The 27,701-nt window shown below is 35.8% G+C and overlaps 1 protein-coding gene across 1 annotated transcript in view; it reads left to right on the plus strand.

The window, feature by feature from the left end:
- The first annotated feature begins 286 nt into the window (after positions 1-286).
- The window catches only part of CSNK1G3 (casein kinase 1 gamma 3), a 69,208-nt gene continuing 41,793 nt past the window's right edge, over positions 287-27,701 (plus strand). The window contains exons 1-6 of the mRNA XM_009284160.1: positions 287-336; positions 1,221-1,290; positions 2,026-2,206; positions 6,344-6,760; positions 10,606-10,646; positions 17,349-17,418. Of these exons, the coding sequence (XP_009282435.1) occupies positions 6,583-6,760; positions 10,606-10,646; positions 17,349-17,418 (289 nt within the window). The 5' untranslated portion in view covers positions 287-336; positions 1,221-1,290; positions 2,026-2,206; positions 6,344-6,582. The remainder of the gene's footprint in view (positions 337-1,220; positions 1,291-2,025; positions 2,207-6,343; positions 6,761-10,605; positions 10,647-17,348; positions 17,419-27,701) is intronic.

Genomic DNA, 27,701 nt, shown 5'->3' on the forward strand with positions numbered 1-27,701 from the left:
CTTTGACTTCTTACATCAAATGTGGTAAAGCCAGTACTGGCAGAAATAGTTAATTCTCTATGGACCCAACAAATGCAGTTGTCCTCATGTACTTCATTGCAAATTGGGATTTTGTTTTGGGATGGTATTACTATAGTCTTGTGGCTAAGTTTATATTTATTTGGTTAATTTGACTGTATGTTCTGTATTTGTCATGTGTTGATACGGACCAGTAGCCTGGCTGTCTTTTGCCATCAGTTTTAATTTATGTTTCTAAAACTGAACCTAAGATTCCTTTTACTTTTCTGCAGGTGTTAGGTGTATGACTGCTGTCAGTCAACTGAAACATGTATCTAGGTATTGTCTTCACTTTTCTTGCTTGTCTTCACCATTCCTCTCCTTGCTTTTCAGGCAGTTTCTCTACAGTGCTTGGGAATATCTATCAAATTCCATCAAATAAATAAAACCTCTATTAGCTGATGCTAGTTTTGCATCTCAGTTACTCTGACTGCTTCCTTACTAGGTCTTCCAGTCTCATTTCACTTTTTATCCTCAATCTATATGGATTGTAGATCTAATTTCTACTTAAGATCTAATTACTTTTCCTGCTAGGTAATACCATTTTGACTTTTTTTTCCATAGCTTCCTTTACCTTCTCTTCCTCTTCAGACTTCAACATAAATAGTCATTTCACTCTTATGACATTGCTTTGTTAACTTGGCTTTGATGGTGTGTTTGCCATTATACTGATATTTAATTATATATTTTTTTGGCAAGAATACTTATTTAAATCCTAACGATATTCCCTGATGTCTGGCTGAAACTTCTGGGTCAAGTGTGCTCATTTATGTAGGCAGAGATGAAAAATGAAAACTAAACAGAAAATCAAGCTGTGAAATGAGGATGAGGACGGCACATTTTTCAGGCAGATTGCCTGTGAGGAGAATATACCCCATGTAACTAGCACATAGCAAGAAGAGGTTTACACAAATAATTTAGAATGCTTACACTGTATGTGTTGTTTTTTTCGCTTTAGGTGATGCACACTTTTGAATGGAGTCTGACTTCTGAGCCCTACAAATTGTGTTAGGTCTTTGAAAAAAATCTGCTGATCTTCCTTAATAGTCTAGGAAAACTAATGCAATTCCCATAACTTGTAATTTACTTGCATTCTGTATCTGAAGTTTTTGCATGCCCAAGTAATTGCAAATACTACATATATATATATCTTTGCCTTTTAGTGCTTTTCCTCTAGAATGTGAGCATTATGGTGAAGAAAAGATACTGCCATCAACAGTGTAACTGTCATAGGTAAGTGCAGTGTAAATAAACAAAACCATGCATGCCTTTTGTATTTTTAAGGTGAATACTTCATAAAATGTTGTATAGGAACTTCAGTATGAAGAAAGTCTAAGTCTTCTCCTTATTTCAGATTAACTGCAGATTATTTTATTAGGAAATGTTGTAAAAGAACACTTGTGTCCTGGAGAAACTGTGACAGGAATGCTTGTGTGTCTTCCTTCTGATATGTAGTGTGTGAAAAATGTACTGGGCTTCCGTTGTTTGTTTAGCAGGAATCTGATAAAAGGTGCTAATTTCAGTTTATATTAAAAAAGCATACCCATAATGTAACTGGAGTATCTGTTGGTTCAACAGCAGAAGAGGGAAGGGCATAAGTTACCATATAATAGATTTGTCCATATAATAGATGCATTTTTGGAAACTGACATTTATGTAGTTAATAATGTATTTGGTTTCATGCATTGTTGCCTTAAATTTCAGTAAAACACTCAATAAAGCATTACTTAAACATTATGAGAAAATATATTTTTTAAGACGGTATTCAGTAATCAGTTTATTTACTATTTACTCTAAAGTATTCTACTGAGTTTTATTAGTTTTTTTTTCCTGTGTTGTGATTTGCTCTCAAAATGCTAGTACCATTCACAAAACTAATCTACTTGATAAATATTGAAGCTTATACTCAAGGTTATCTTCATCCCTTGAATCCATTGTAACTTATCTTTTCCATTACTGCATTCTCAGTTTTTAAAGTGACATCTGGCAAACGGCTTGTGGTGGGTCTGTGTGCGGACAGAAAAGTTTTGGAAGCAGTGGTTTCTTAAATTGAAAAGTGTGCAGTAGGCTATTTTTCCTGGAAGCACTTGCTGCTTTAAAAAAGCAGTTACTCACCTATAGAGTTTGGAATTTCACAAATTTGAAAGACGTGAGTGTTGCTTTAGTAAATGCACTGTGCCCAGGTGCTGCGAGGCAGAGGGCTGCAGGGGCCTCTGTGAGGAGAGGCCGGGGCTGCCTTGTGCTGGACACGCTGCAGGGCACAGCTGAGCCCAGCAGTGAAGATGGTGGCGCCTCCAGGAAAGCATATTTAAGAAAGGGTAAAAAAAGCTGCACAGTAGCTGTGAGAGAGGAGTGAGAATATGCAAGAGAAACATCCCTGCAGTCACCAAGGTTGGTGAAGGAGGGAGAGGAGGTGCTCCAGGCACCGGAGCAGAGGTGCCCCTGCAGCCCATGGAGGACCCCACACCGCAGCAGGCTCCTGGCAGGAGCTGTGGCCCCTGGAGAAGAGCCCATGCAGGAGCAGTCCATTCCTGAAGGACTGTGCCCCATGGTGAGGACCCATGCTGGAACAGTTCTTGCAGGACTGTCTCCTGTGGGAGAGACCCCACGCTGGAGCAGGGGGACAGCATGAGGAGGAAGGAGCAGCAGAGAGGAGCTGTCATGGACTGACCACAACCCCCTTTCCCTGTCCCCCTGCACTGCTCAGGGAGGGGGATGAGGTAGAGGCGTGGGAAGTGAAGGAGTGAACTTGGGCCTGGGAAGAATTGGGTTGGGGGAAAGGTGTGTTTAGCTTTGTCTTTGTTTCTCACCATCTTACCCTATTTTAATTGGCGATAAATTAATCTTGCCCAAGTCAAGTCTGTTTTGCCTGTGATCATAATTGGTGAGTGATCTCCCTGTCTTGATCTTGACCCATGAGCTTTTTAATGTTATTTTCTTCCCACTGTCCTTTTGGGGAGGGTGAGAGAGCGGCTGGGTGGGCATCTTGCAACAGATCAACAGAAAAAAAAGGCAAAAAGAGATTTCTCATAAGTTAACTCAGGTTTTGAAACTAATTAAAACTGAAACTGCTGTAACTTCAGTTTCAGAGTGAAGACTGGAATTAAAAAATACTGGCAATAGTTTCTTTGATAGGATTCTGTTCCAAATGGGCTGTTTCAATTAATAAAATATAAATTGCATCAAAAAGCATCTGATTTGGTATTTGTTTAAGTGTGCAGTGTGATATAATAAGACATTTTCAGTGTCTGAGCCTGTGTGTGTATGGAGTAATCAGGAAAAAGTTCTCTTGATGAAGACTGTAGTATTAGTATAAACAGACTTGAGAAAGTCTGTTGCCATTAGTGCCTAATAAACTGGTATCTAAAATATTAGCCTGTTAAATTGTAGAAAAAGATATTTGGGTGTGCAGATAGGATATTTTTAAAATGAAGATTCTAAGTGTATTGCAAGTATTCCTCCCTGGTAACTTAATACTATTAAGGGGTGGGCTTGGTTATTATTTGGACTTTCCAAATTACAGATCTTCCTATGATTATAGATGGGTTAAAAAAAGTATTGTGCAAATTAATTTCTCACTGGCAAAGTTTCAGTGTCTTGTTAATTACTAGGCTTCATCTGGACAAGCATGCACACAGAGCAGCTAATATGCTTTGCATAAATACTAAATAATCTGTCCTTGAGCTCCCAGCTTGGCTTCTCTGGTACTGTTTTATTGCTGCACGAGCTGAAACAGTGTGAGATTGGAAACTTTTCTGGTGATGATGGACTGACTTTGGCTCACAACTGCTTTCTTGGAGATCACCATTGCCTTAGTGCTGCTATTGAATTTCTGGTGCCCTTGTCTTCATGTTGCCTGCTTGTTATTCCATGCTCCTCATGCATCATGACTGACTTCTCAGCACCCTTAGAACCCAGCCTGTTTACAGCTACGTTTTCTGCTCAGTTAGCAAGGCTACATGCTGTGCTCAGGTGATAGTTAAATACAAAGACAAAATGGGGAAATCTGAAATAAATGACAAAACTAGAACTGTCTTGTTCTTCTAAAATGAAGTTGTGATGCATTAGAAGAATACAATTTTAAATTCTTTTGACATGTGATTAGATATTGTGTATGTGTCAACAGGTAAGCTATGGAAAACTTGTAAGCTAAGAATCTTATTAACTCTGAAATCGGATTTGGGTTTCTTGATGTTTGCCTGCATACCCAGTCCCTTCTGTGGTCCTAGTGCTCTGTTGTGGAGCCCATTGGTATCATTGGTATGAACTATTAGTGCCTTTCTAGCCTTGCACTGTTCCAAGGTATGTCTTTCAGCACTTGGTAGTATGAAGATTTTGGTATATGGAAAATAGTGCCAGGAACTTTGGCCTTCCACTGCTACTGAGGTTACCAAAGCATTGTGTTAGTTACTGTCTATACTTTTTCACTTTTTGGTGATGGCAGTAATATGCTGTGCTTACGTGCATTGCTTCTATTTCTCATGAAGCCTGTGTATTAGCACTAAAAATTCTAGTATTGTTTACCTTGTTATTTCTCACTGGAGAACCAGTAAGATATGGAATGTAAGTCTTTTTTCTTTGGTACTTACAATATTTATGCATTCTGCTGCATCAAATGTACTGACCTTCTTTCAAAGTACTAAATGATGCCCTTGAAGTCCTACCTCAACACACTCCGTTCCTGATTTTCTTATTTCTTCCCTAGCTTTTGTAGTACGGTAGGTGAGGAAAATTACTTACTGCTTCCCATTGAATCTATTCCTCTGAGATTTGTGGTTTGGAAAGTGACTTTAGGGTATCTAGTGGTGGTGCTTGAACCTGCAAGATTATGTTGTAGCCAAATGTGCTTGTATTTTTCTCTTAAATGTCTCTGTCTATGCCATACCACACCATTGCATTCATTATTCACTGCTGAAGTCCTTTTCCCTTGCATTAAGCAAGTCTACTTGGACTGGAACCTGCATTTGTGTCTCTTGATTGTTCTCAGAACAAGTCTTTCATTCCCCCTTTCATAGTAAGGTGATCATGTTTCTTCACCAAACAAATTTCCATGTGCTTCGTTGTTCAGGTGATAGGTTAGTCAGCTGTTGGTTAGTGATTTTTAAATATCATGTAGTTATGACCATGCTATGAATATCCATGATTCAGCAGATGCAGTTATTTGGGTGGTTGTTCATATTCTTTGGTACCTCTTCTCTACTGGCTCTTTGATTTTTTTAAAATGTTATAATAAGCTATGATGTGAGTAATAATTTTACTTTGTAAGAAATGGATTTAAGAAATGAAAGTGTCTTCAGTTCAAAGTGTTTAAAATAAGCTCCTGATGACTATCTTTAAAATAGTCTGTAGCACACGAAATACATTATTTTTTCAGGGGATGTTTTCTTTTACTGTAGTGTATTCCCAACATTGAAGCAAATGTTCAAAATTATTTTGCTACAGATATTTAACTCACCCTGAAATTTTGGCTATGTAGTAGCCAGTTGTCTTTTGAATTTAGGGGTTTTAAACCACTGTTGTCTAATAGAAAACAGTATCCGCTATTCTTATGGACAAGATAAAAATGAAAGCTTTCTTGGGATTCTTTATTGCAGTAGTAAGCTAACATCATGTTTTTGCTGAAATCTATGTCGGAATTAGTGTCTGGGCAATGATGCTAAATGGTGGACAAGGAGGCGAGTGGGGAAGCAAATTTATGACATAATTAAATGATGCAGAGAAGAATAAATATATTTTATTTTCAGACTCTAGGAGTTACTGAAAGAACTGAAGTGTCCTTGCCATGAGTTTATAAATTGTGCATCTCAGAAATTATAATTCAGAAAAGATAATGGAATCATTTTAAGTTTGAATATCTTTCTAGAACTTAAATAACTGTGCAGCTTGAGCATTTCCTTAGATTAACAGATACTACTGGGGGAAAAAAACCCAGAAATAAAATGCTTTCTCTTGCAGAGCTGGCATAAGGTGCAATGAGTGCCTAAATGTTGATTTTTTTTTTTTCTTAAAGTGTCTACCTAGTCAGGAAGTAGTTTTATAGTTGTTTTTTTTTTTTAAATATCTGTTGCATTAAGCTTTGATATTTTTTTAGCTCACTTCAGTCACACCAATATCTCTTGCCATTACGTGCTAGAATCAGAGGCTTTAATCTCACAGTAGGGCTTTTCATAGAGGATCTGTAAAGCAAATATAATTAGTTATAGCTTAATTGTATGACTAGTTGAAGGGAGAGGTAATTTTGTACGAGAATCTTACTGTATTGAATAACTTTGTTTTTCTTTAACAGAATTCCTGTAAATACTAGTAAATATTGCTGGTGTTGTGCATTCTGGAGATATATTTTTACTACAGATACTACCAAGGCTTTGCGAATGGGATGAACACGCTTCTGTTGACTGCTTACTGACAGTAACCAGCTGGGCACTTCACTGGTGATGTTTTCATTCTCACATTGTCCAATTGGAGTTTGCTTATACTGATTTTTAAAAAGAGGAAGAAATCAAAGTGGAGTACCGTAAACTTGACATGGATAATAAAAAGAAAGACAAGGACAAGCCAGATGAAAGAATGGCACGGCCTGGTGGGAGGTCAGGCCATAATCCACGTGGAACTGGTTCTTCAAATTCTGGAGTGTTAATGGTTGGACCTAACTTCAGAGTTGGCAAAAAAATAGGATGCGGTAATTTTGGAGAACTACGGTTAGGTAAGATCCTTGTTTCTTTATTTCAGTTTACGTTATTCAAGGCCATTGTATGTGGTCTAGGCACGAAAATGTCTACATGAACACACCATACAGCTTGTCAAACTACTTTCAAACTTCAGATAGGCTAAATTTGCCTTGCACATCTTCTGTGGCTTGACCCCAGCCAGCACAAGCTCTGTCACATATTAAGAATCTCTGAAGCAGGAGACTTTCTGGGACTAAAAATGTTTCGTAACTGTGTGCAGTGCTGTCCTAAATTCAGTCAGTTTTCTCTTCCAAGATGCTGCAAATTAGTTCATGGTTATTTTATTTTGCTACCTTTCCTGGCTTCCTGAAGCAGTTTATTCAGATGGATTTGGGACTAAGCGTATGTGAAACACCTCCTGGTGTATGTGAAACACCTGCAGGTCTGGCTTATAGTACTGTGGTCTTGGAGATCTCTTGGAGACCGTGTAGCAGGCACTACAGTGTTTTTAATAGCAGCAAACTCTTGGATTCCTTGGTTTCCTTTCCATCAGCAGCAGTGTAGTGAGGCTAAACAGTGAGCTGCTGTTAGGGGCAGTGAGAATCCATCTGTAGAGAGAATCTGGGAGACGGGTAATTCAGTCCCTTAGTGACTGTTCAGTCCCCTACTGAACAGATGGATGAAAATCAGATGGTGAAGAAGGGACAGATGGAGAAGGACCTGTGGAATTTTGAAGAATTTGGGCAGTAGAGCTGGAAATTTTACCGTTTATTAAAATAGACAGTAAATGATGGGTGTGTGCTTTTGGAAGAGTATGTATTTAGTTTTGGGCACTTAAATTTCCATGATGACAGCATGATTAGCCAGCTTTTTCAAGATCTGGGAATTCTGTATGTGTTAACAAATATAACTTGACACTTAATGGCAACAATTTATTCCAGTATTCCTGGAAGGCTTGAGTTAATGCACTGCTTCAAGGTTTATGAGGTGGGTTTGAAAGTAGGGTATTTGGGAGTAGGGTGGGCTGTGTAGGTGGTGTGTTTCTGTTGATCTGCCTCTGGCAGAACTACTACTCACTGTCCTTCAGACAATGTTTTTAATATAGTGCTTGTGTAAAATATAACATGTTTATATATGCATGTTTAAAACATGCGTACAATATAACATTTTTAATATAGTGCTTTCTGGGGGCCTTATATCTAGTCTTGAATCAGAATGTAAACAAGCTTAGCATATTAATTCTGTAGAGAGATGAAACACTAACATTGTAACATTGCTGAATCTTTGACTGAGGATACTGAATTTAACATAGTCTCAGTAAGAGGTACTCTTGTTATTTCTATTAATAGTTAAACAAGATTGATACATTTTGACCTTTACAGTGTTATATATGTGCCTCTGCAGTTCACATGTCAAGCTGAACCTCTGTCTTCAACTTATCCTAAACTTTCCTAAACTGGCTTTGAATGATAATTTTTCTTTTAAACCTCTCTAGGAACTAAATCAAACTGGTATAATGTCACTACTGAAGGCAACTGTAAACTAATGAAGTTAATTTTTTTCCTGTCTGTTATCTTGGAATGGTCACGATGTACAGAGTTGTTTATCTATTTCAGATCACTATCAGATTAACTCATTTGCTTGCAGCAGATAGAGAGTGAAATAATATATTTCAGTCTAAATAAAATATTAAAGTAGTTAAGACTTAAAGTCTGGTAGTACTGAAATAAAATAGGACAAACAACTAAAAGAAATAGGAGGAAAATAATAGTGTAGTGTACTGTCCTGCAACAGCCACCAGGACAAGTGCAGGCTTTCTCTTTTTAACATCTGCTTTTTTGCATATATAGCAGATATTTCAAATCCTTATTTATTTTTATTTGTGGGGTAAGGTATTTTAAATGTAAGTTACTGAAAGCAGGAGTTAAGATTGGTATTACAGATTCTGATTTAAATTTGTTAATTTTGCATTTACATTACTACAGTAGCAAGTAATTTAAAGTGGGCATCCCTCCTACAGAGATGTACACAAGCACTTAATTTGTTTTATGTACTTCTGCAAACTGGAATATATTTTGAGCATGTGTCTTAGGGTTGAATCTTAAAGACTTAAAGGAGGAATAAAGTTGTTAAAGAGTGGTGAAGTTGCACTTCAGGACATAAAAATTCAGTTATAAATCAGTAGCCATTGTAGTTCTTCTACCTGAGAAGAAAGGAATGGCCAGACTTCTGTAGTGGCTTGTGGATCAAATGGTAAATGGGCTGTATGTATCAAATAAGTGTCTGATACGCAACCATTAACTTGCAAAGGACTAAATTGTTTTGAATACTGAGCTGTTAATCTTAAGGCTCTCCTGAGTTACAGTTAAGATAAACTGATGGGGTTGTAAAAGAAAGCTTGTTGCTGCTGCATGTGATGCATTACCTGTTCTGTGCTTAGTGATAGATCAACAGTGGTGTCAAATCTGCTGTCTCCATATTTTAAAGAGGCAATTGTCCTGAATCACCGCATGGAAAGTTATAATGTGCCTTCTGATGTTTCTTCAGAATGATAAGCCTGTCATTACTGCATTTAGCTACTGGCACCCAATATCCAGTCACTTAACTGTAACCATATTTGTTAGCTACTCCAGTAGTTGATTTACATATCTAATAGACTGAATGAGCAGGGCCCCTGCAGGAGTTTCTTTTAATGTCTTCTAGATTGTAATAGCATGCAAAGACAGAAGCAACTTCAAAGTACGCTTTTTGTCAAAAATGTAACTCAAATGATCATAAGATAAGAAATAACTGTGTAAGGTGCCTGGATTTCCACTCTAGTCCCTGGATAGGTCTTGGAATTATCCATTCTTTTGGTGGTCAGATTAGGGCATGCTGCCCATACTGATTCTGTGTGTTTTACTGTACAGCCTTCAAGTAACTTGCTTTTTGTAAAGTTGATCCCTTAACAGATGTGATTTTAATGCATCTTTTTTCAGCTTTGCAAGAGTACTCTATTTTTAAAAATAAGGATTTGAGCTGAGATCATAGTCTTTGACTATAAACGTAACTCTCTTTGCAGGTAACCTTTTTGTCCTGATCCATGTCTTTTCCCTGTTTGATTTCTTTAACAAAACTGAGCTAAATGTGGGAAATTCAGACCTGAGTAATACTACAGAGAAAGTAGGATTGTCATTAAAAATAATACACTAAACTCATTTGAAGACTGTAGAGAAACAAAAAGTGTCAGAAGTGACAACTTTTTTCCCCTTTATCTGCTATTTTTTAATTTTACACCTATAGAGCTTGTTTAATATTTTAGTCATTGCATAAAATTTGAAGTAATGCTTGTTGAAATATGTTTATCCAGTTACAGAATCACTTTTAAAGCAGCAGATGCATTTTCCAAATGGTGTAAGCATTTAACTCAGTAATATTCTTGCCCTGGTTTTCCTAACTTTAAGCTTAGTAAATAACAGAATTTAGGAAAAAAATAGTCCTAGTTAATTCTAACTTTAGTGTCTGGTGTTCCAAAATCATATGATAATTTTAAAATTTGTAAATAGTTTTCAGCAAGAAATATGAAAGTGTAGAATATCATGTTCCACTTACAATAATTTACCAATTCTCAAGCTTTTCTAGTGTATAAAAATTTTGCAAACTTGGTGAAATAGCTGAAACTCTCTCTCAAGGAAACTGCCACTTCTTACATTATTCAAGAACAAATTTGTCTTTAAAGTATGGTATCAGACTAATAAAGCCACATTTTTTTATGTCACTGCTAGAACACCTAGCACCTTAGATTAAAAATGTTTCAAAGACTTTCTTGAGGTTTAAATGGCATTTTACTTGAACAGGAAAGCCAATGTCTCACATCCTTGTTTTTTTTTCTTTTTTCAAGGAAAAAATTTATACACAAATGAATATATGGCAATTAAGCTGGTAAGTTAATTTTGTTTTTTTTTAAGCATTTGGGATGAGAAACTAATCAGAATTTTCCTTTCATATATAATGGTTTCATTTCCTCAGTTGAAATCCTTAATAGTCTTGTATGTTTTCAACTGATTAGATGAAAGCAGTTAGTGATAGATGTAATTTTATGCTTTGGCCATATTGAATAAAATTAGTGTTAATTGTTGTCACTGTTCTCAGAGCTAAATCTGTGTTTGTTTGTAAAGTCAATGATGATTGACTGCTGCTTCAAGGGTATGCTCAGCAGTCTTCCTAGAAGATTCCTTTTTTGTGCAACAAGTAAAGGAACATCAAATTTAATGTGAATCTGACATCAGGTGACTACAGAGAAGCTCCAGAAATTCTGCAGACTACTTGTATTTTAACAATCTTATTCCTGCCCCAAACTGTTTTTCATCTGTAATTATTGGTATTTGCACATCTGTTTTGGTAGACATGTTTTATTTGCAATGATGTGTAAAATGTTTCCTTCACTTACAAACATGGTAAATTTGGATATTTTGTCAATATGTCACTGTTCTGCTTTTTCTGAATCTTTCATCAGTTTACTTCATGTTTTGCTTCTGGATACTTTTAACTTCTTGGCAAATGACTGTTTTTGTAACCAAAATATTTCAAGATGAAATTAAGTTGTTTACTTTTTTGTCATTGAAGGAATTTTAGGACTCCCATTAATTTCTTGCTGCTGCAGTAGGACAGAATGTTTTTCATAGCATAGTCTGGTGAATTTCTGGTTCTATAAAGTGAAAAGTAAACTGTGGAAACAGAAATACATGGCTTTAGATGGGGAATCTAAAAAGCATTACAAATGTATGTAGTGAACTCCTGAAAAATACTTGTATTACTGTTCTTGCTTGGAAAAATATTTACTTCAGGAGTAGTTATGGATTTAAAAACATCCAAGTTATGGTTTGAAAGAGCAACATTGGATGCAGTTTTGAGGGTTATCATGTGTGCGTTATACCAGATTTAAATTAATTTTATTTTAAAATGTCTTGAACTTACTCTGTATGTCTGGTAAAACTTGAAAATGGTCTGAGAATCCCTCTAGTTAAAGGCTGTTTACTATAAAGCTCATTCAGAAATAGTTTGCAAGATAGTGATTTTTTTTTTTAAGCACTTGATGATGTAGAGCAAGAGAACTTTTTAATCTGATCAGTGAGTTTTGTTAGAACCATTTTTATTATATATGTAACTATTAATAAACTCAGCTACTATTTCAACCCATTTTAACTTTCAAAGATAGTGTTCAGTGGCAACTTCTACTTTGTTTCCAAATTACTCAATCTTACAGCTGTTCATTTACAGCTGTGTAAAAAGCTTGTAGTATTATTATTGAATAACTTTGAAGTCACTAAAGAACCAGTGCAGTAAAGTATGTCTGTAATTTACTACTAGTGCTTAAAGAACTCTGAATATGTAGTTAACTTTTTGAGTTGTCCTCTTACATTAGTGGTATGAAAAGCTATAGTGTCTCTGCAATAAACAACAGATAGAAGAAATCATAGTGAAAATCAACACTAGAGCTTGGATCATCATTGTAAGGTAAAAACACATTATTAGCAGGTAGAACTAGTAGGTTCTTTTAATATGGTTCTCATTTTTTTTTTAATATCTTTCAGCACTTTTGAATTTGTTTCCAAACTGGAAGGGATTTTGGTCACAAGGTTCTGTCTGTTAAAAGCAGCTGCATCAAATTGTAGGATTTAGTTGAATTTTGCTTTTTTGCTGTTTTTTCTTCTCCTATTGGAGACAGTGCCAGGACTTTATTCTAACAGTTAGGTAGGTTGTACTTGCTTGTGATATAGCATCCTTTCCCTTTTAAAATATAAGCTTAACAGTTTTTCCCCTGTCTCTAGCACTTATTCCCTTTGTGTTTTGAGAGCAGTTGTTAGGCCTATGCTCAGTCTTTGTTTTGTTATCCTAAATGAGGTGCTCTTAATTTCCTCTCTGTTCTGCGCATGTTGTAGTTCAAGTTTAGCCCTCCTGAATGGGATTACTTGAATTATGTATGTATACTAGTTTGAGCAGTATCCTAAAATAGTACTTGTGTTCCTCATGGTAGCATTCCATTGTTGATATACTGTTTTCTTGTGAGTGGCAAGACATCTCCTATGCCAGATGTTTTGTGTATAAATGATGACCATATACTCTAGTGCAGGAGAATTGTGTGGGTTTCTCTCAAGAGCATGAGTTATAATGGCTGCATTTATACAGCAGCTTGCAGGAGTACTTCTGATGTTAAAAGTAAATGGATTTTATAACTACTGTTTTGACTTAAACTTTTTCTTGTGTTGAATTAATATTTCCCTTGTGGACAAAATTATACAAGTATGTTCCTGTTTATGATGCTTATGGCAACCTGAGGACTTAACTTGTGTAAGGAAATAGTTTAAACAATTTTTCTGTGAGGCCTGAGGGTCATACAATGTATGTATTTTAATGTATAAAGTTTATATGTAAATGCATATTTATTCTGGTAAAACAGCTACAGTTCCAGGATCTTACTCTTAATCTGGTTTCTTTCATTATGGCCTGTTCTGGTTGGGCAGATGCTCAAGTTTGAAAAATAGAATGGACTTTTTTAAGAACCGGAATGAGACTTTTAAGAACTGGGCTTTATCAGTTGTGCACTGTCTAGTGGTGTTTGTATGTTTCTGCTGGCCTATTAGTATACAAATTGGTATCTTGTGATCAGATAGTTCTTCAGCAATAACCATTTGGTATATATGAACTGTACCTTTCCTGCTCATCTCCTCATTTATTGTTAGGTTTACTTTTATTACATGACCTTTTACTTCACTTAAATCTCTTATTCCATGTTCAGCTCTTCCCTCTCCTTCATTCTTCCCTTTCCCTGTGACAAACTTCTCCATTGTACAAACTTATCTCCTCTGCAGGATGTTTAACCACTAACCAAATACCAGCTAAAGGAATTTCTGCTTGAGCTGCTTCTGGAAATAAGTCAATTTTTCCTTCTATCTTTATGTGAAAGATAGCAAGTTATGAGGTAGTCACTGCTGCTTTTAATCCATAATCTTTAATTGATTTATTAATCATTCAACTGTTAAGATTTTAATCCTTAAAATTTTTAAGTGGGATGTGTGTGAAAAGAAGGTTGCGGTTGGTTCCAAGGCTGGAATGTTTTTTTTTCCCTCCTTTTTTGTTTTTAAAGAATTATTGCAGTCTATTATGATACCATTTCATAACACCTCTAGAAGACTAGTAAATCCAAATCAAGTGCAACTCTGTTTAATAGACTGAACAAAAGCCCTACCTCTTAAAGAATTTTTTCCTGAAAATAGCTTTTATTTGCTGTTGCTTAAGAAAATACAAAGCAGAGACAACGTATACTGAGTAGGAGTTCTCACTGGATTACTAAAAACATGAAAATTAGGTAATAACTAAATGTTTATATTGTGCTTTGGGTTAACATCAGAGTTCTTGAAAATGTCTGTCCTTATAGTTAGGGGAAGTAAACTGTCTGTTTTCTCAAAGCCCTTTAGAAGGGAAGTGACATATCTTCCAAATTGTATAGTAGTTTATTCCATGTATTTGGCACAAAAATAATTGCAAAAAAAACCCATTATGAATTTGAAACAGATTTCACGTTTCAGGTGTTTATACTTTTGTTTGAATGTATAAGCATACCACGAAAGAAAAAAGGAGGGGAAAAAACTTGGTTCAAAAGGACCTCTCTGAACTAATGAGCTGTTTCTGCTGCTCAGGTAACCGGTGCTTAGTAAACTGCACATTAATTCTTCGATGGCAGCAAGACACGGAGTCCCTCATTGAGAGAGAAATGCTCTTTTGCAGGGAAAAGAAGCTGTTTATGTTTTAGTATAGAAGCTTTGAAATAATTACAGTTGAATGTGAAAGCAGTGTAGTGAAGGTCGTTTACAGAACATTGCAGAAATCCTGTAACAGTTTTCAGGATACTTTAGTGAAGACCTGAGCTTTTTTAAGTAAACAAAAATACACTAATTTCTTTTGGTAAGAGGGGAAGTTGGATTCAAAGTCCTCTGGGATTATCATGATGTTTGAAAAGTTATGTGTTCCCAAGCTTACTTTTAGATGCTGAAACGTACTGAAATACTAATGAAAATAAAGAACTATGATTTGCCATTTCTTTTTTATTCTTGCATGTGCTTTTTAGACTTATTCATAAAAATGTAGTTACAGTGGTGTATTCTTCACTCTTACATTATGGTGGAAGATTACATTTAACATACATTTGTCTTGGTTTATCCTTATCTATTTTTTCTCATTTATCAGTAGTTCACTGCATACTGCAAAGTGGGATGTGTAGGAACAAAACAAATTTTATGTGAAGAGCTTATTGTGCTTGCCCTCTCACAAGTTTTGTTGAACAAAAGATTTTATTTCCTTTGTATGTTTGGAGTTACTGAACAGGCAGGAAGATATCTAAGTCTCCTTACAAAAATAAGGCAATTCCAGAAGACTGTCAGCCAATAAATGGACTACAAGTACATATTACCACATTTTTTTACCATTACTGGAGGGAGTAAGAGTATTTAATTGTCTCTCTGCTAGATAGTGTTTAACTTCAGTCTTTGGCTGGAGTGTAGTTGTCGAGTAGACTTGTTTTGACTGAGAACACTTGCCTTCTGGAGGCTTATCAGAACTGTTTCCTGCTGATGACTGAAACAGGCAGCATTCATTTGAAAAAGTGTAGATGTGTATATCAAAAATTGGAAGCTGTTGTTTTTCACTAGGAGTTTTTTTTGGGGGTCTGTTTATGTAACTGATATATACAAGCTATTTTTCATCCTTATTATGGGAGCATCTTATAACATTGAGTGATAATTAAGTTGTTAATGTACTATTGATTAAGGCAAGTGTATAACTGAACAAAATTAAACTGCCCATAAGCCAGTGTCTTGTCTTAGTATATTCAGCAGACATGCAGTTTTATGGGCTAAAATATTTTCGTCTTAGCAGGCATAATTACAAGCTTTAATTAGAGACTGTGTAGAGAGTGGTATACTTAGTAACTAACAGACTTGTATAATACTACTGCAGGCAAACTAGTAGCTAAATTTTTGTGGTTTTATAAAAGGTTAAAATGTTCCAGTAACATGCTTCATAATGGATGTATTTGTATCTCTGAAAGCTGAGTACTAAAGGTTGCACTGATCTGCTTAGGCCCGTGTTTACAGTAAAGTCTTTTGTAAAGGATATCTGTCTTTAATACTTGACAATAAATTTCATGTGTTCTCCTCATAAGCTGTAAGTAGGACCTTTTGGTGGCCCAGTTAGTCTTGCTTAGAAATTCAGTTTGGGAAGGTTCAACACCTTTTTGTTTCAGAACATTCTTGCTCACTTCTTTGCAAAGAATTCCAGTGTTCAGCTAGGATGAATGTTCTGGAGCATAAAAAGCATATATTAAATTCCATTTGTTTTTTGTAGAAACTGTTACATTGGCCCCTTTTTACTTTTGGTCCTCAACCTTTGGCATCCTGGCAAAATCACATTCATAAATGTACCCTGACAGGGACTTTGGCTGTAGCAGTAGCAGCAATTTGGAATATCTAAGTGTTGGAGGGAGATGGGTTGAGGAAGAGGACTAAGTTTTTCATGATTGCATATTGGCTCATAGTTTCTATGGCCTGGCTGTGCCACTGGGAAACAACACAGGTTAATAAACTGTTAGCTTCTGGAGAAGATAGTGTGAGGCAAGAGATGAGCACCTTGCCCAAACTTTTCCTGAAAAGTGACATCCAGCAGTATCAGTTATTGCTGGTAAGTGTATTAACAATCTTACTAGAATTGCAGCACGTAATTAGTAGGAGCAGTCTGTGTAGGAATAATGCACAGTTAATGTCCAAATTATCACTGATGCATTGGAAGACGTTACATATCACAAGAAACCAGGCATATCTTCTAAAAGATGCTCTAGGAAATTACTTTAAGACTCTTAGATAAAGTACCTTTACTTTGCAAAGGGAAATACTCAAGAAGTTAGGGCTTTCATTTAGGCTGCTTGTGTGTTCCTGTGCTTGATCTTATGTCACTTCAGTCTGAGATCTTGCCACATTAGTATGTAGAACACAGAACTGGGATTTCATTAATTTATGTAAATTATGTTGGGAAAAGAAAGACCTAAAATACAAACTTATTCTGGTGCTCTTTTTTTGTTTCAAATTTATACTTTAGAATGGTGCTACTTAATTTCTGCTAAGCTGTTACTAGTTGGTGGAAGGATTTGGGTTTTTTTGTCAAAATCCTCGGATAAAACTTTTTTTTGCTCAAGATACTTCTATCGTATAGCAGGTGTGTGGACAGTCTTTTTGATCTGTTAAGCTGCATATCAATGCCACCTTTTGAAAGCTGCATGACACATCACGTGGTTTGGAGAGACAAATTATTTTTTGGCTATTCCATTGTGGGTCTGTGATTGGGTTTGCATGTTGGACCCCCAGTCCCGTGGAGCAATAGAAAATGCAAATGTCCCTATATGCCATAGTCTCACCTGACTGAGATTTAGGGTTCTTAGTTTCTTAATTACCAGTCATTTTGGAAGAAACATTGAAACTTTCCGTGTGGCTTGGAAGCAGCAGGGTTAGTTTGGCTGGTAGTAGGCTAGTGTATTAGTTTTTAGGCTTTGGCAGAGAGGCTTTGTTTTAAATGTTGTTTTTGTTTTTAAATCAGGAGCCAATGAAGTCGAGAGCACCACAGCTACATTTGGAATACAGATTCTACAAGCAGCTAGGATCTGGAGGTAAAAAGCAGCGTCATGCATTTTACTGTGATGTAATCCAGGATCAATTTTTCACAGAAGTTTTCTGATTTAGGGGTATAAATCTATTTAATAAAGTGTCCCTAGTTACTTAAAGCAGAAAAAAGCCCCGTGAGTCAGTGGATTAACATAGAAAGTTATGTTAATAACTTCAAAGTATGTCTATGAAATCCTCAGTATTTAATAAGTCTTAAATATCACAGAATTTGTGTGCATATGGGTATACCTTAAACTAAGCAGTCTTAGAGTATTCCCAGTGCGTTCTTTTTGAATAAACACTATAAATTACAAAATTGCTTATCTACTAATCATATATTTTTATTTAAAGTTGCTATGATATGTAAATAGCTTCAGTCTCAGTTTTACGAAATCCTAAGTATTTAGTAAGTCTTAAATATCACAGAATTTGTGTGCATATGGGTATACCTTAAACTAAGCAGTCTTAGAGTATTCCCAGTGCGTTCTTTTTGAATAAACACTATAAATTACAAAATTGCTTATCTACTAATCATATATTTTTATTTAAAGTTGCTATGATATGTAAATAGCTTCAGTCTCAGTTTTACTTTACTTCACTTGCATTAATACAGTATATATTGCTGCTTAATAGTTTTAAGCCTCTTAAATACTTTTTAAAAAAGTTTAACTTTAAATGCAGTTTAAAATTTGAATTTCTCATTTTGCTCCCCTTGGTGCTTTTACACCCAGAAATACTCTTATGAAGGTGCCCTCATAAGAGAGGTCCTTTTGCTTTTATAGGTGAGCAATATCTAAAACTTCTCACATATTTTTGTGCCTTTCACAAAACTGTATATAGTCAGTTAACAAGATGTGAAGCTGCTTAAACTCAAAGTGAGTACAAATCTTGCCTAAAACAGTTATACCCTAGGAAAAAAATCTTACAATATCTTTTTACTTGAAAATGTTCCTTTAATTCCTAGAATAATTTTTCATAGGTCATGTAGTTAGTTACTTTTTCCATTTTTTACTAAAGTAGAAGTTTATTGTATAAAGTGGACTACTAATAGTTGTTTTCTACATGTACACTTTTCTTCCATCAAAGGCAGCTTGGATTTTGTAACGGTGATTTTAAAGTTATGCTTAAGCTACAATAAAATACTACTATTTAAGATGAAAAGTCATCTCTGAAAGTCAGGGAATACAAAATGAACATGCCCATACCACTTTCATTTTGTTGCATTGAATATATGTGTTATGATGAATTTTAATACTTTTTAATACTACTTTCACTTTCAAAAATTCAGGATCATATGTTTATTGATGCACAGACAGGATAGTGTTTCTCTAGTTAGGTAGCTTTCAAAATTCTGCGCTCTTCTTTAAAGACACTCTTTAGGGAGACATACTTTCCGATACTTTCAATTCATATAGAACTTTTTCTGATGCTATAGTATGAATGCTCTGGAACCAGGAATCTTTAGAGATAACTCTCTGCAAGACATGACATTGTCTATTCCTGTTTAGAGATGGAAAATTAAGTTATAGAATGTCTAGTCAAAATGTTGAGTCTTATATGCTTGCTAATTAGAGAAAGTCATCAGGGTATAATGTCTGTTTTTTTGTAAGTAGTTGTAAATTGTCGGTGTACACTAGACCAGCATTGTGAAATAGCTGATCAGTAGAAAGCAGAGATCTTAATTGCTTAACTAATGAGACATGGCAACCCACAAGTTAGGGACAGTACCCAGCTGTGAAAATCAAGGTGTAACTATCTAAAATTGCAAAGGAGCTGTGTAGTGGAGGTAAGAATAAAGCTGTAATTATTAGTTCAGACTGCAGAAAATAGGCAAGGCTTCTCAGAGGTAGGAACTCTTATGGGAATATTTCTTGGGAAAAATGTCTTAGCAAATGTAACTTTGTTTACCTTTTTGGTTACTGAATAAGATTGGGGGACTGTGTTTAATGTAAGAATGTAGGCAAGTCAAAGTTAGTCTGCTTTACTTTGGATATCATTCAGTCTTTATAACCCTTTTTGTTGGTTGCAACAACTTTATTGCTTTTTCTGTTGCCTCATTGAAGTACTGTAAGGGAGAATGATCTCTCTGATGCTTTGCATGAAGATGAGGAGACCTTTGGGATGAAAACAAGATGAAACTGATGAGTTACGAGCCATCTTCTACAACAAGGTTCTTCATAAATATTGACCTCTTCTGTTTTGAAAGTAACCTGCTTTTATTCCAAAGTGAAAGCCTCTCCCAGCAGGCATAGAACCCTGTTATCTCCTTTTTGAGTCTTGTCTGACTTTCTCAGGCACCCCACTTGAGACCCATTTTAATGGGTTTTGTGGGAAAGGCTCATCATGAAGAAAGTGATGTTCACGCACCCATCTTCTTAGAGAGAAGTTTAAAAAAGAATTGCTGATTCCTTGTCTTTCTGCAGCACTCTCCCTTTTCCCATCTTTGCAGGAGTTGGGCCCTCAAGCCCAGGAAGTTATGCAGCCTAAGATTCTTTTAGAAAAAAGTTGCAAAATTATGTAATTTCTGTCCTCGTGTGATCTGAGGCAATTGGTTTTATTTTACTGATTTTTTGTGACATTATGTGTTTACTGTCAGGTGTAGATTTAAGAAATTTAGTCACATGAACAGTTGGAAAACATAGTGTTAATAGCGGTAGAAAGTTGATGGACCAAGTGATAAATTCAGGAAACAGCTAATCCTTCCTACATAGAACAGGAGATAGTAAAAATCTTATGCCAGATCTATCAGTATACATAGTGTTGCGTTATGGGCAGTTGTACTTTTGTCAGAGAGAGAGTAAATTGCAGGAAGTGTATCTTCATTGTGCAAGTGGCAGAAGAGTCTATTGTAGGAGGTACAAAAATAGCTGTTATTGCTGGAAGAAATTTGAAGTATAGTAATTGTGAGCAGATAGGAGGTTTCTCTGATAAGTAATTACTCACAGTACTAGCAGTTCCAGTTGTCTGGAGCCTTCTGGCTTCTAAGCTTCTACAAATCCACAGTTGCAGACTTTCTTAATCATGATGAAGTAGTCTGTTCCTTAGTTGTTTTTGTGTAGCCCCACAAAACTTCTCGTAATTTGGCTGATAGCTTTATACCTGAGTGTGGACTGCTTATTTTGCATTTAATTGTATTAAATAGCCTTTCTACTTGTTCTCCTCCTATACATGCATACATGTGTATTAATAGCAAATGACTACTAAAAAATGCTTTCAGAAGTAACTGGTGAAAGGGAATAGTACTCCCTTTCTTTTCCAATTTTGTAAGCAGAGTCATTATTTCCTATAATCAAAACTTCATTTTTCACAAATAAGAACTATTAATTCCACAGGTTATGCTACAAACAGACTCATGCTTAGTGTGAAATAACCTGAAGCTTAAGGGATAAAATACCTGTAGCCCCTGTGAAATCCCAGTTTATTTAGGGGTGGCATGGGGAGGAGGGAGAGGCATTAACATGTGAATGAATAGTTCTGGAAGAAAATGAGGTTATTTTCCTGAAATACCTTCCTGAAAGCAAGTAAAGAAAATATTATTGGGCAACAGATTATCTTACCTTCTAACCCTTTTTAACAGAGCATCTTAGTGCTTCCCCTGATCTTGTCAGCGCCCTTGATGGAAGGAGTAGCATTTTGAAATCATATGTTTTCTTGGTATTCCCTTATCGCCAGCCAGTATTTGTATACTACAAGTCTACTTACTTATTCTTATAATATCCCTTTTTATTTCTTTTCTAATGGCCTTGTGATAGATTTTTTTTATTATTATTAATTTCTGTGATAAGAATTTTGCTATATTGGTTCTTGAATGCCATGAAGATGGAAGACATGCTTGAGTGAAAAAAATTTGGGGTATCTTTTATAGTTCTGGTCCCTGAAAGAACAAGGAAAAAATAGACATGAAATATGATAGATGTGCAGTTTTTATACACAAGATTTTCAAACTGAAAGTATTCATTCTTTGTATTTAATAAAAAGTACTTTTGACTTGAGTGAAAAAGCATTAACATTTCAAAACTGTATTCCTTCAGAGAGAATCTGCTCATAAAGAAGGCCTGTAATCTGTAACTTTTCTCTCAAATATGCTTTTCACTGAACATGCCTGTGAATGTGCAGTAGCATGTAGGTATTTCTCAGGGAAAAATGTGAAGAATATTTCCTAAAAAGGAAACTTTTAAAAGGAAACTTTTAATGTACTCTTGGGCTTTTTTTTTTTGAAACATTTTTAATTATTCAAGGGAATGGATCTAAAACTTATTAAAATAGTTCTTAAATTAAAGATGTGGCTTAATTTGGTCACATCATTATTTAGCTTTCATTTAAGTTTTACATACCAATAACTAAAATTTTGAAAATTGCTGTCTCTTTTTCTGCCGATATTTTATCATTCAGTAACTGTAAGCATGCTCTTCCCATGAAGTTTGAGATCATTTAGTCAGTATGAAGAAATTTCTAGTCAACTGAATGAGCAACCTACAGATGGAATTTAAAATATCTTTAATTCTAATAAAATTTTAGTTAAAAGTATTTTCTTAATATCCAAGTATGAATGATAAGATAAACTGATAAATTATCATAAGTGCAGTACTACAAATAAAACTATAGCTGAATTTCTTACCTGAAATTACAGCAGGACTTTTGGAATGAATAGAAAACAGTTTTGTATTTTTTTTAATTGATTTTTTTTTTGTATTAAGCTTTTACGCTGTCAATCTTTCTCCTTATGGTGAGAAGATGAGATGTAAATGTATTTCATGTGCTATGCCCGTAATTTAACTGCACCTAAATTCAGTGTGCTTTCCTACTAGGAGGGACTGGGGGGGGGTGGGGGGAATCAGTAACTGCTGGCTCAATTTGAGTATTGAGCAGTAAAACTGAGATTTTTCTTAATGTGGGATTTTTTTCAATTTAAAAACCTTATTGGTGAAAACGTTTAAAATGCTTTTGTTTCTTTGATGGATAGGTATTTACAGTATGGTTCAGTTCCCTCTTGCAGTAAGGAGTCTGTGTACATATTAAAGAAGTTATGTATTGTTAAGTGTTGAGGAGCGTAAAAACTATTCAACTTTTATTGTCCGATTTTTCCAACATATCTTAATAAATCTGTGGGTCATTAATCATAATGCCTGGGAGTCTTTACAAGTGAATGAGGACTCTCTTGTACTTACCTATCTGGCAAGTGGAACAAAAGAATGGCAGGCAGCTCCTGCTGCTTAACCTGCCTTAGTAGAACTTGTGTCTGCAATGCTGCTATTTTTCTAAGAACAGATTGTCACTATGGTACCTGACTATAGCAACAAGGGGTATCCATTGTTAGATTTTGGTTTTTCATTTGAGGTCATTTTTGAAAGGGACAAAAATCTGTTCAGCTGTGGATTATCCTACTTCTGAAACTGCTGTATTAATGTTTCAGAGAAGGCAGATGCTCAGTCATGTTAATGGTATTTTATTTTTCTTAATTTTTGTACTTCTGTTCTTTTAGCTGAAGTCTAACACTTCCACTCTTAAAACTGTCAGTCAAACACTTTTCTTACAGGGTGACTATTGGCCAGTGCATTTATAAGATAAAAATATATATATATATTTGTGTACTATGGAAAAAGGTACTGTATTTTAAAAGGTTATGGCCAGTGTAAAATGAATGCTAAGTATTGCATTCTGTACATGAGAATCTTTTCCATGGTTTGGTACTAAGCCATGTGATAAATGTGCTCTGCATTGCTATCTAAAAATACATTTTTCAGTTTTGAGGTCATGAGAGCCTGCTGTAGCCATATACAGAATCGTACTACTTGGACAGCGGTAATGAAAAAGTTACTGTTGGGTTAGTGGTTGAAGAAGACTGCAGTGCTGGCATACTGTGATTTTGGAAGATACAGAAACATTACTGCTTGTGTACGTATGGGCTAGTAAATGCTGTTGGTGTAAGAACAAGTCTGTATGTAATCTTAAGAAGTTGCAGCCAGGGAAGTACTAAGCGTTTGTGCATGGTGGTCAACTGCTGTTGTAGGGGAGTGGAGTCTGCTCACCATTTTGGTAATCAGGCTCAGTAGAATATTTATTGTAGCATTTCGAGCATGTCAGGATTCTCCAGACTGACTGTTTTGGTCTGGGCATGTAGCAAAGTCAGTTTGAAATACTCTGAATTTCTGATTTTTTTGGTGCAGGTGCCTTAAGGCTTGAGATTAATGTAAATAAGGTACATTATAATGTACCTTATAACAAGGAAATGTTCAATGTTGACGGGTAGGGTGGACATTGCTGTTTATAGTTTTTCCTTGTTTTCTGTATTGAAAAGGTATTTGGGCTGAATGCCAAAAATGAAATTCAGTACTTCAGTGCTTTTTCCTGTAGGTAAAGACAAAAATATTTATGGTAACAAAAATGTGGTTCTTCATCTAATTTCAGTTCAGACCAGCTTGAGTGTGTGTGCGAGATTTAAATGTTCAATGACACCTTTTCAATTTTTTTATACAACTCTATTCAGAATATAGAATGCATGATGTAGATATTGGCACTGAAGAGGAGGCTATCTTTTGTATTTAAGGTAGTGATAAGTGATTTTTTTTTTTTAAATCTTTTGCTGTGAACGACTAAAAATACTACTTTTGTATGGGAGAGGACCATGGGGTTTCAGATTGCTATTGAGATCACTTCTAGCTCATCCTCTGGGCCACAGCCACCCTGCCTTGCACTTCAGCCTGTGGATGAAAGTGCAGCACAGCATGGTTTCATCACAGTGTATCAGCATCTGTGCTCTGCTATAACTCTTCCCAAGACAAAATTATCATCGCTTTATGATGGTCTCTTAATTCCTTTCTCAATTGGTAGATAGTATCTTATTTACTGAATTTATGTTCTACTATATAATGAGGAAGTATCTCAAAAACAAGTCTGCTTGATGGTAGTGCTATAAGTAATTTGTAGCTAGATTAATGTGACAAGTGATCATTTTTCTTCATGGATCTTATAGAAGCAATCTAAAGTAACTAATCCTATTCTGTATTTTTCAAAATATTTTTAGATTGGCATCCTAGACTTGCTGTTATTATAGGATAAAAAATATGGAAGTTACTGGGGTTTGAAGTGAGTTTGAAAAGCAGATTTTTACAAGAGTACTCTAATGTGATATATGTGCAAACATATTAATTAATGGAATGTTCCCAGTACTTAATAAAGCAGTAATAATTTACTGGAGCTTCAGATTTTAGAATATAATTTCATTTCTAAAACAAATGCATTACGTTTCTAACAATCAGTAACAGCAAAAGTTGAAGACAAAATGCCTAGCTGTTAACTACAGAGTCAGCAAGTAACTCAGTTCAGGGCAGTCTTAGTTTTACGTATGTAAATAATGTTTTATGAGTTCTTATGTGTGTGTCTTTGAGTTGTCTCACTTCACAACCTGTCCATATATCTTGCTAACAGTCACTCACTACAAATGCAAAGTGAATTTTTTTAGTAACTTCACATGAACGTTGCTTTGAGCTGTACTCTTAGGCACTTAAGTGAGAATTTGCTCTTAAACTGAAAACTGATTTTTTTTTTTAATTTAGTAATGCTGTCCTGCTTTATTACTTTTGTTCTACTTTGACTGGGGTTATTATGTAGGAGAATATACAATAAGCAGTTGAAGTGTTTTTTAATCTCTATTAAGTAATAAAAATACAGGGCAGGTGAACTTAGAAAATTATGCTCTATGCTTGATTTAAAAATTTATTGTTAAAAGCACTTAAACTGAATCAAATAATGAATCTCCTGACTGAAGAGGTATCTGTTCATATGCACTGTTAATCTGTGTACTGATGACTGCTATGGTTTTGTTGTGAATTGTTTGGGGAAAAAGCTGACTCAGTTTTGAGTTCTGTTGCTGCCAATATACTTTAACAGGGAAGTTGAGCTGCTCACTTACTGATGTGAATATACTAATATATACATTTAAGTGAATGAATGATGATGATAATTACTAATTTTATTAAGTATACTCCAACAAAAACCATAAGAAATGTTGCTGGCAGTTTTTCTTGTTTTATTCCAGTCCAGCATTTGGCTTAAGGAAATGTACAGAATTTTCTCAATTTGTATTTAAAGTAATTTTTTTTCCCTAGAGTAAGTGCAACAGATCTGGTAAGAGTGGCAGCTGCATAAATTTAAATGTAACTTATTGGTGCACATGTTTATGTTTCTGAGAAACAATAATTACTGACCATAAGAAGCCTGGCTGCATACAAAAATTTGTATTAATCTTGGAAAATGATATCTCACACAGATTTCAGAGATTAATCACTGTGTTTTATATAAAATATAATAGCTGTAATTGTGAAGGAGGCTTAATGGTATAGTTCACAGAACATTGTGAATGTTAGATAAATGCATATTTGGTTTAATAAGGCTTACAATAAAAAAATGCATGTTTAATTCTGTTTTAGTAATGTAAATATTTATATTACATCTATTTTAATGGAAAAATCTTACTGTTATAGTACTATTTCATGTTACATACTCTTATATTTGTAAATAAGAAGCGTAGTCTAAATGTTGTGTTCCATGCCTCCAACATGACTTCAGCACTGCTAAAATGCCATATTGCTTATATAGCGTCTCATTCCATGTTTAGAGTTTTACAGTGCATGGATGATCATGGTTTCAGTAGCCATAAAGTTGTTCCATTTCTGGAGATTGTATGGCCTTCTCTGTATCCTGCTTTGGTTCAAGTCAAAAACCACATCTGGCACCATCCTGGCTTTTGTAATCTCTTACTTTCAGAGGATTCAGGCCAGATTCTGTAGTCTTAGTAGGGAATCCTTGTGTTTGTGGCAGGTTGTTGAATTGTGTCCTTGACAGAGTACCAGTACGAATGTGCTGTGGAAGCTGGCTGTTACTGCAAATCTTTGATCTACTCAGGGTATTTTCTCGTGTCCAATGAATTGCCATATATGGAAATTAAAACAACATATAAAAGGCAGTGGGGTATAGGAAGCTGAATACGAAGCAGCTTGTTCTGCAAGTACAATCTTGTGTATTTTACTGACATCTATGGATCTGATTGAACAGATAATCTAGGCAATAAGATATAACGCAGATCACAGGTGTGTTTCTTGACTGGCTTAGAGGAACCTCTAAAAGGAAACTAATATTACAAGAAACTGAAAAGCTACTTGATTAATAGCTTTACAAATTTAGGTTGTATTTTATAGAGATATTTTGCCAAGATACGGATCAAAATTAAGTCAGTGGTAGATTGGGAACACAAGGTTAAGTACAAGTGGTATTGCCATTGACCTGTGTGTTACATATTTCTTTGACAGTCAGTCTCTGCTGCTTGTTTATCAAGTTATTTTTTTTTCTGAATGAGGACACGCACATGCAATAATTGAGGCTACTATGTAGTATCTGTGTTAAAGCAAGTAGCTGGAATTTTTGCTTTAAGATACAGACCTGTGTTCATGCCTAGTCATTATGTATATTGCATTAGATAATAGCAGTGAACAGCATGTAGCCTCAGGCTTAAATGAGGTTTGATGCTGAAGTTCTTGAAAAAGATAGCAGCCAAGGTGGGTAATGATCATGAATTAGTGTGGTGGGTTGACCCTGGCCGGATGCCAGGTGCCCACCAAAGCCACTCTATCACTCCCCTCCTCAGCTGGATGGGGGAAGAGAAAATAACGAAAGGCTTGTGTGTTGAGATAAGGACAGGGAGTGATCACTCGCTAATTATTGTCATGGGCAAAACAGACTTGACTTTGGAAAATTAGTTTAATTTATGACCAATCAAATCAGAGTAGGGTAATGAGAAATAAACCCAAATCTTTAAAACACCTTCCCCACACCCCTCCCTTCTTCTTGGGCTCAACTTCACTCCTGAATTCTCTACCTCTTCCCCCAGTGGTGCAGGGGGATGGGGAATGGGGGTTGTGGTCAGTTCATCACACGTTGCCTCTACTGCTCCTTCCTCCTCACGCTCTTCCCCTGCTCCAGCATGAGGTTACTCCCATGGGAGACAGTCCTCCATGAACTTCTCCAATGTGAGTCCTTCCCATGGGCTGCAGTTCTTCACAAACTACTCCAGCGTGGGTCCCCCATGGGGTCACAGGTCCTGTCAGGAGCCTGCTCCAGCGTGTGCTCTCCATGGGGTTACAGTCTCCTTCAGGCATATCCGTGTGCTCTGGCATGGGGTCCTCCACGGGCTGCAGGTGGTTATCTGCTCCACCGTTAACCGCCATGGGCTGCAGGGGGACAACCTGCCTCACCATGGTCTTCACCACGGGCTGCAGGGGAATCTCTGCTC

The sequence above is a fragment of the Aptenodytes forsteri genome, unplaced genomic scaffold (assembly GCF_000699145.1).
Source record: "Aptenodytes forsteri isolate BGI_AS27 unplaced genomic scaffold, ASM69914v1 Scaffold69, whole genome shotgun sequence".
Classification (NCBI taxonomy): Eukaryota; Metazoa; Chordata; class Aves; order Sphenisciformes; family Spheniscidae; genus Aptenodytes; species Aptenodytes forsteri.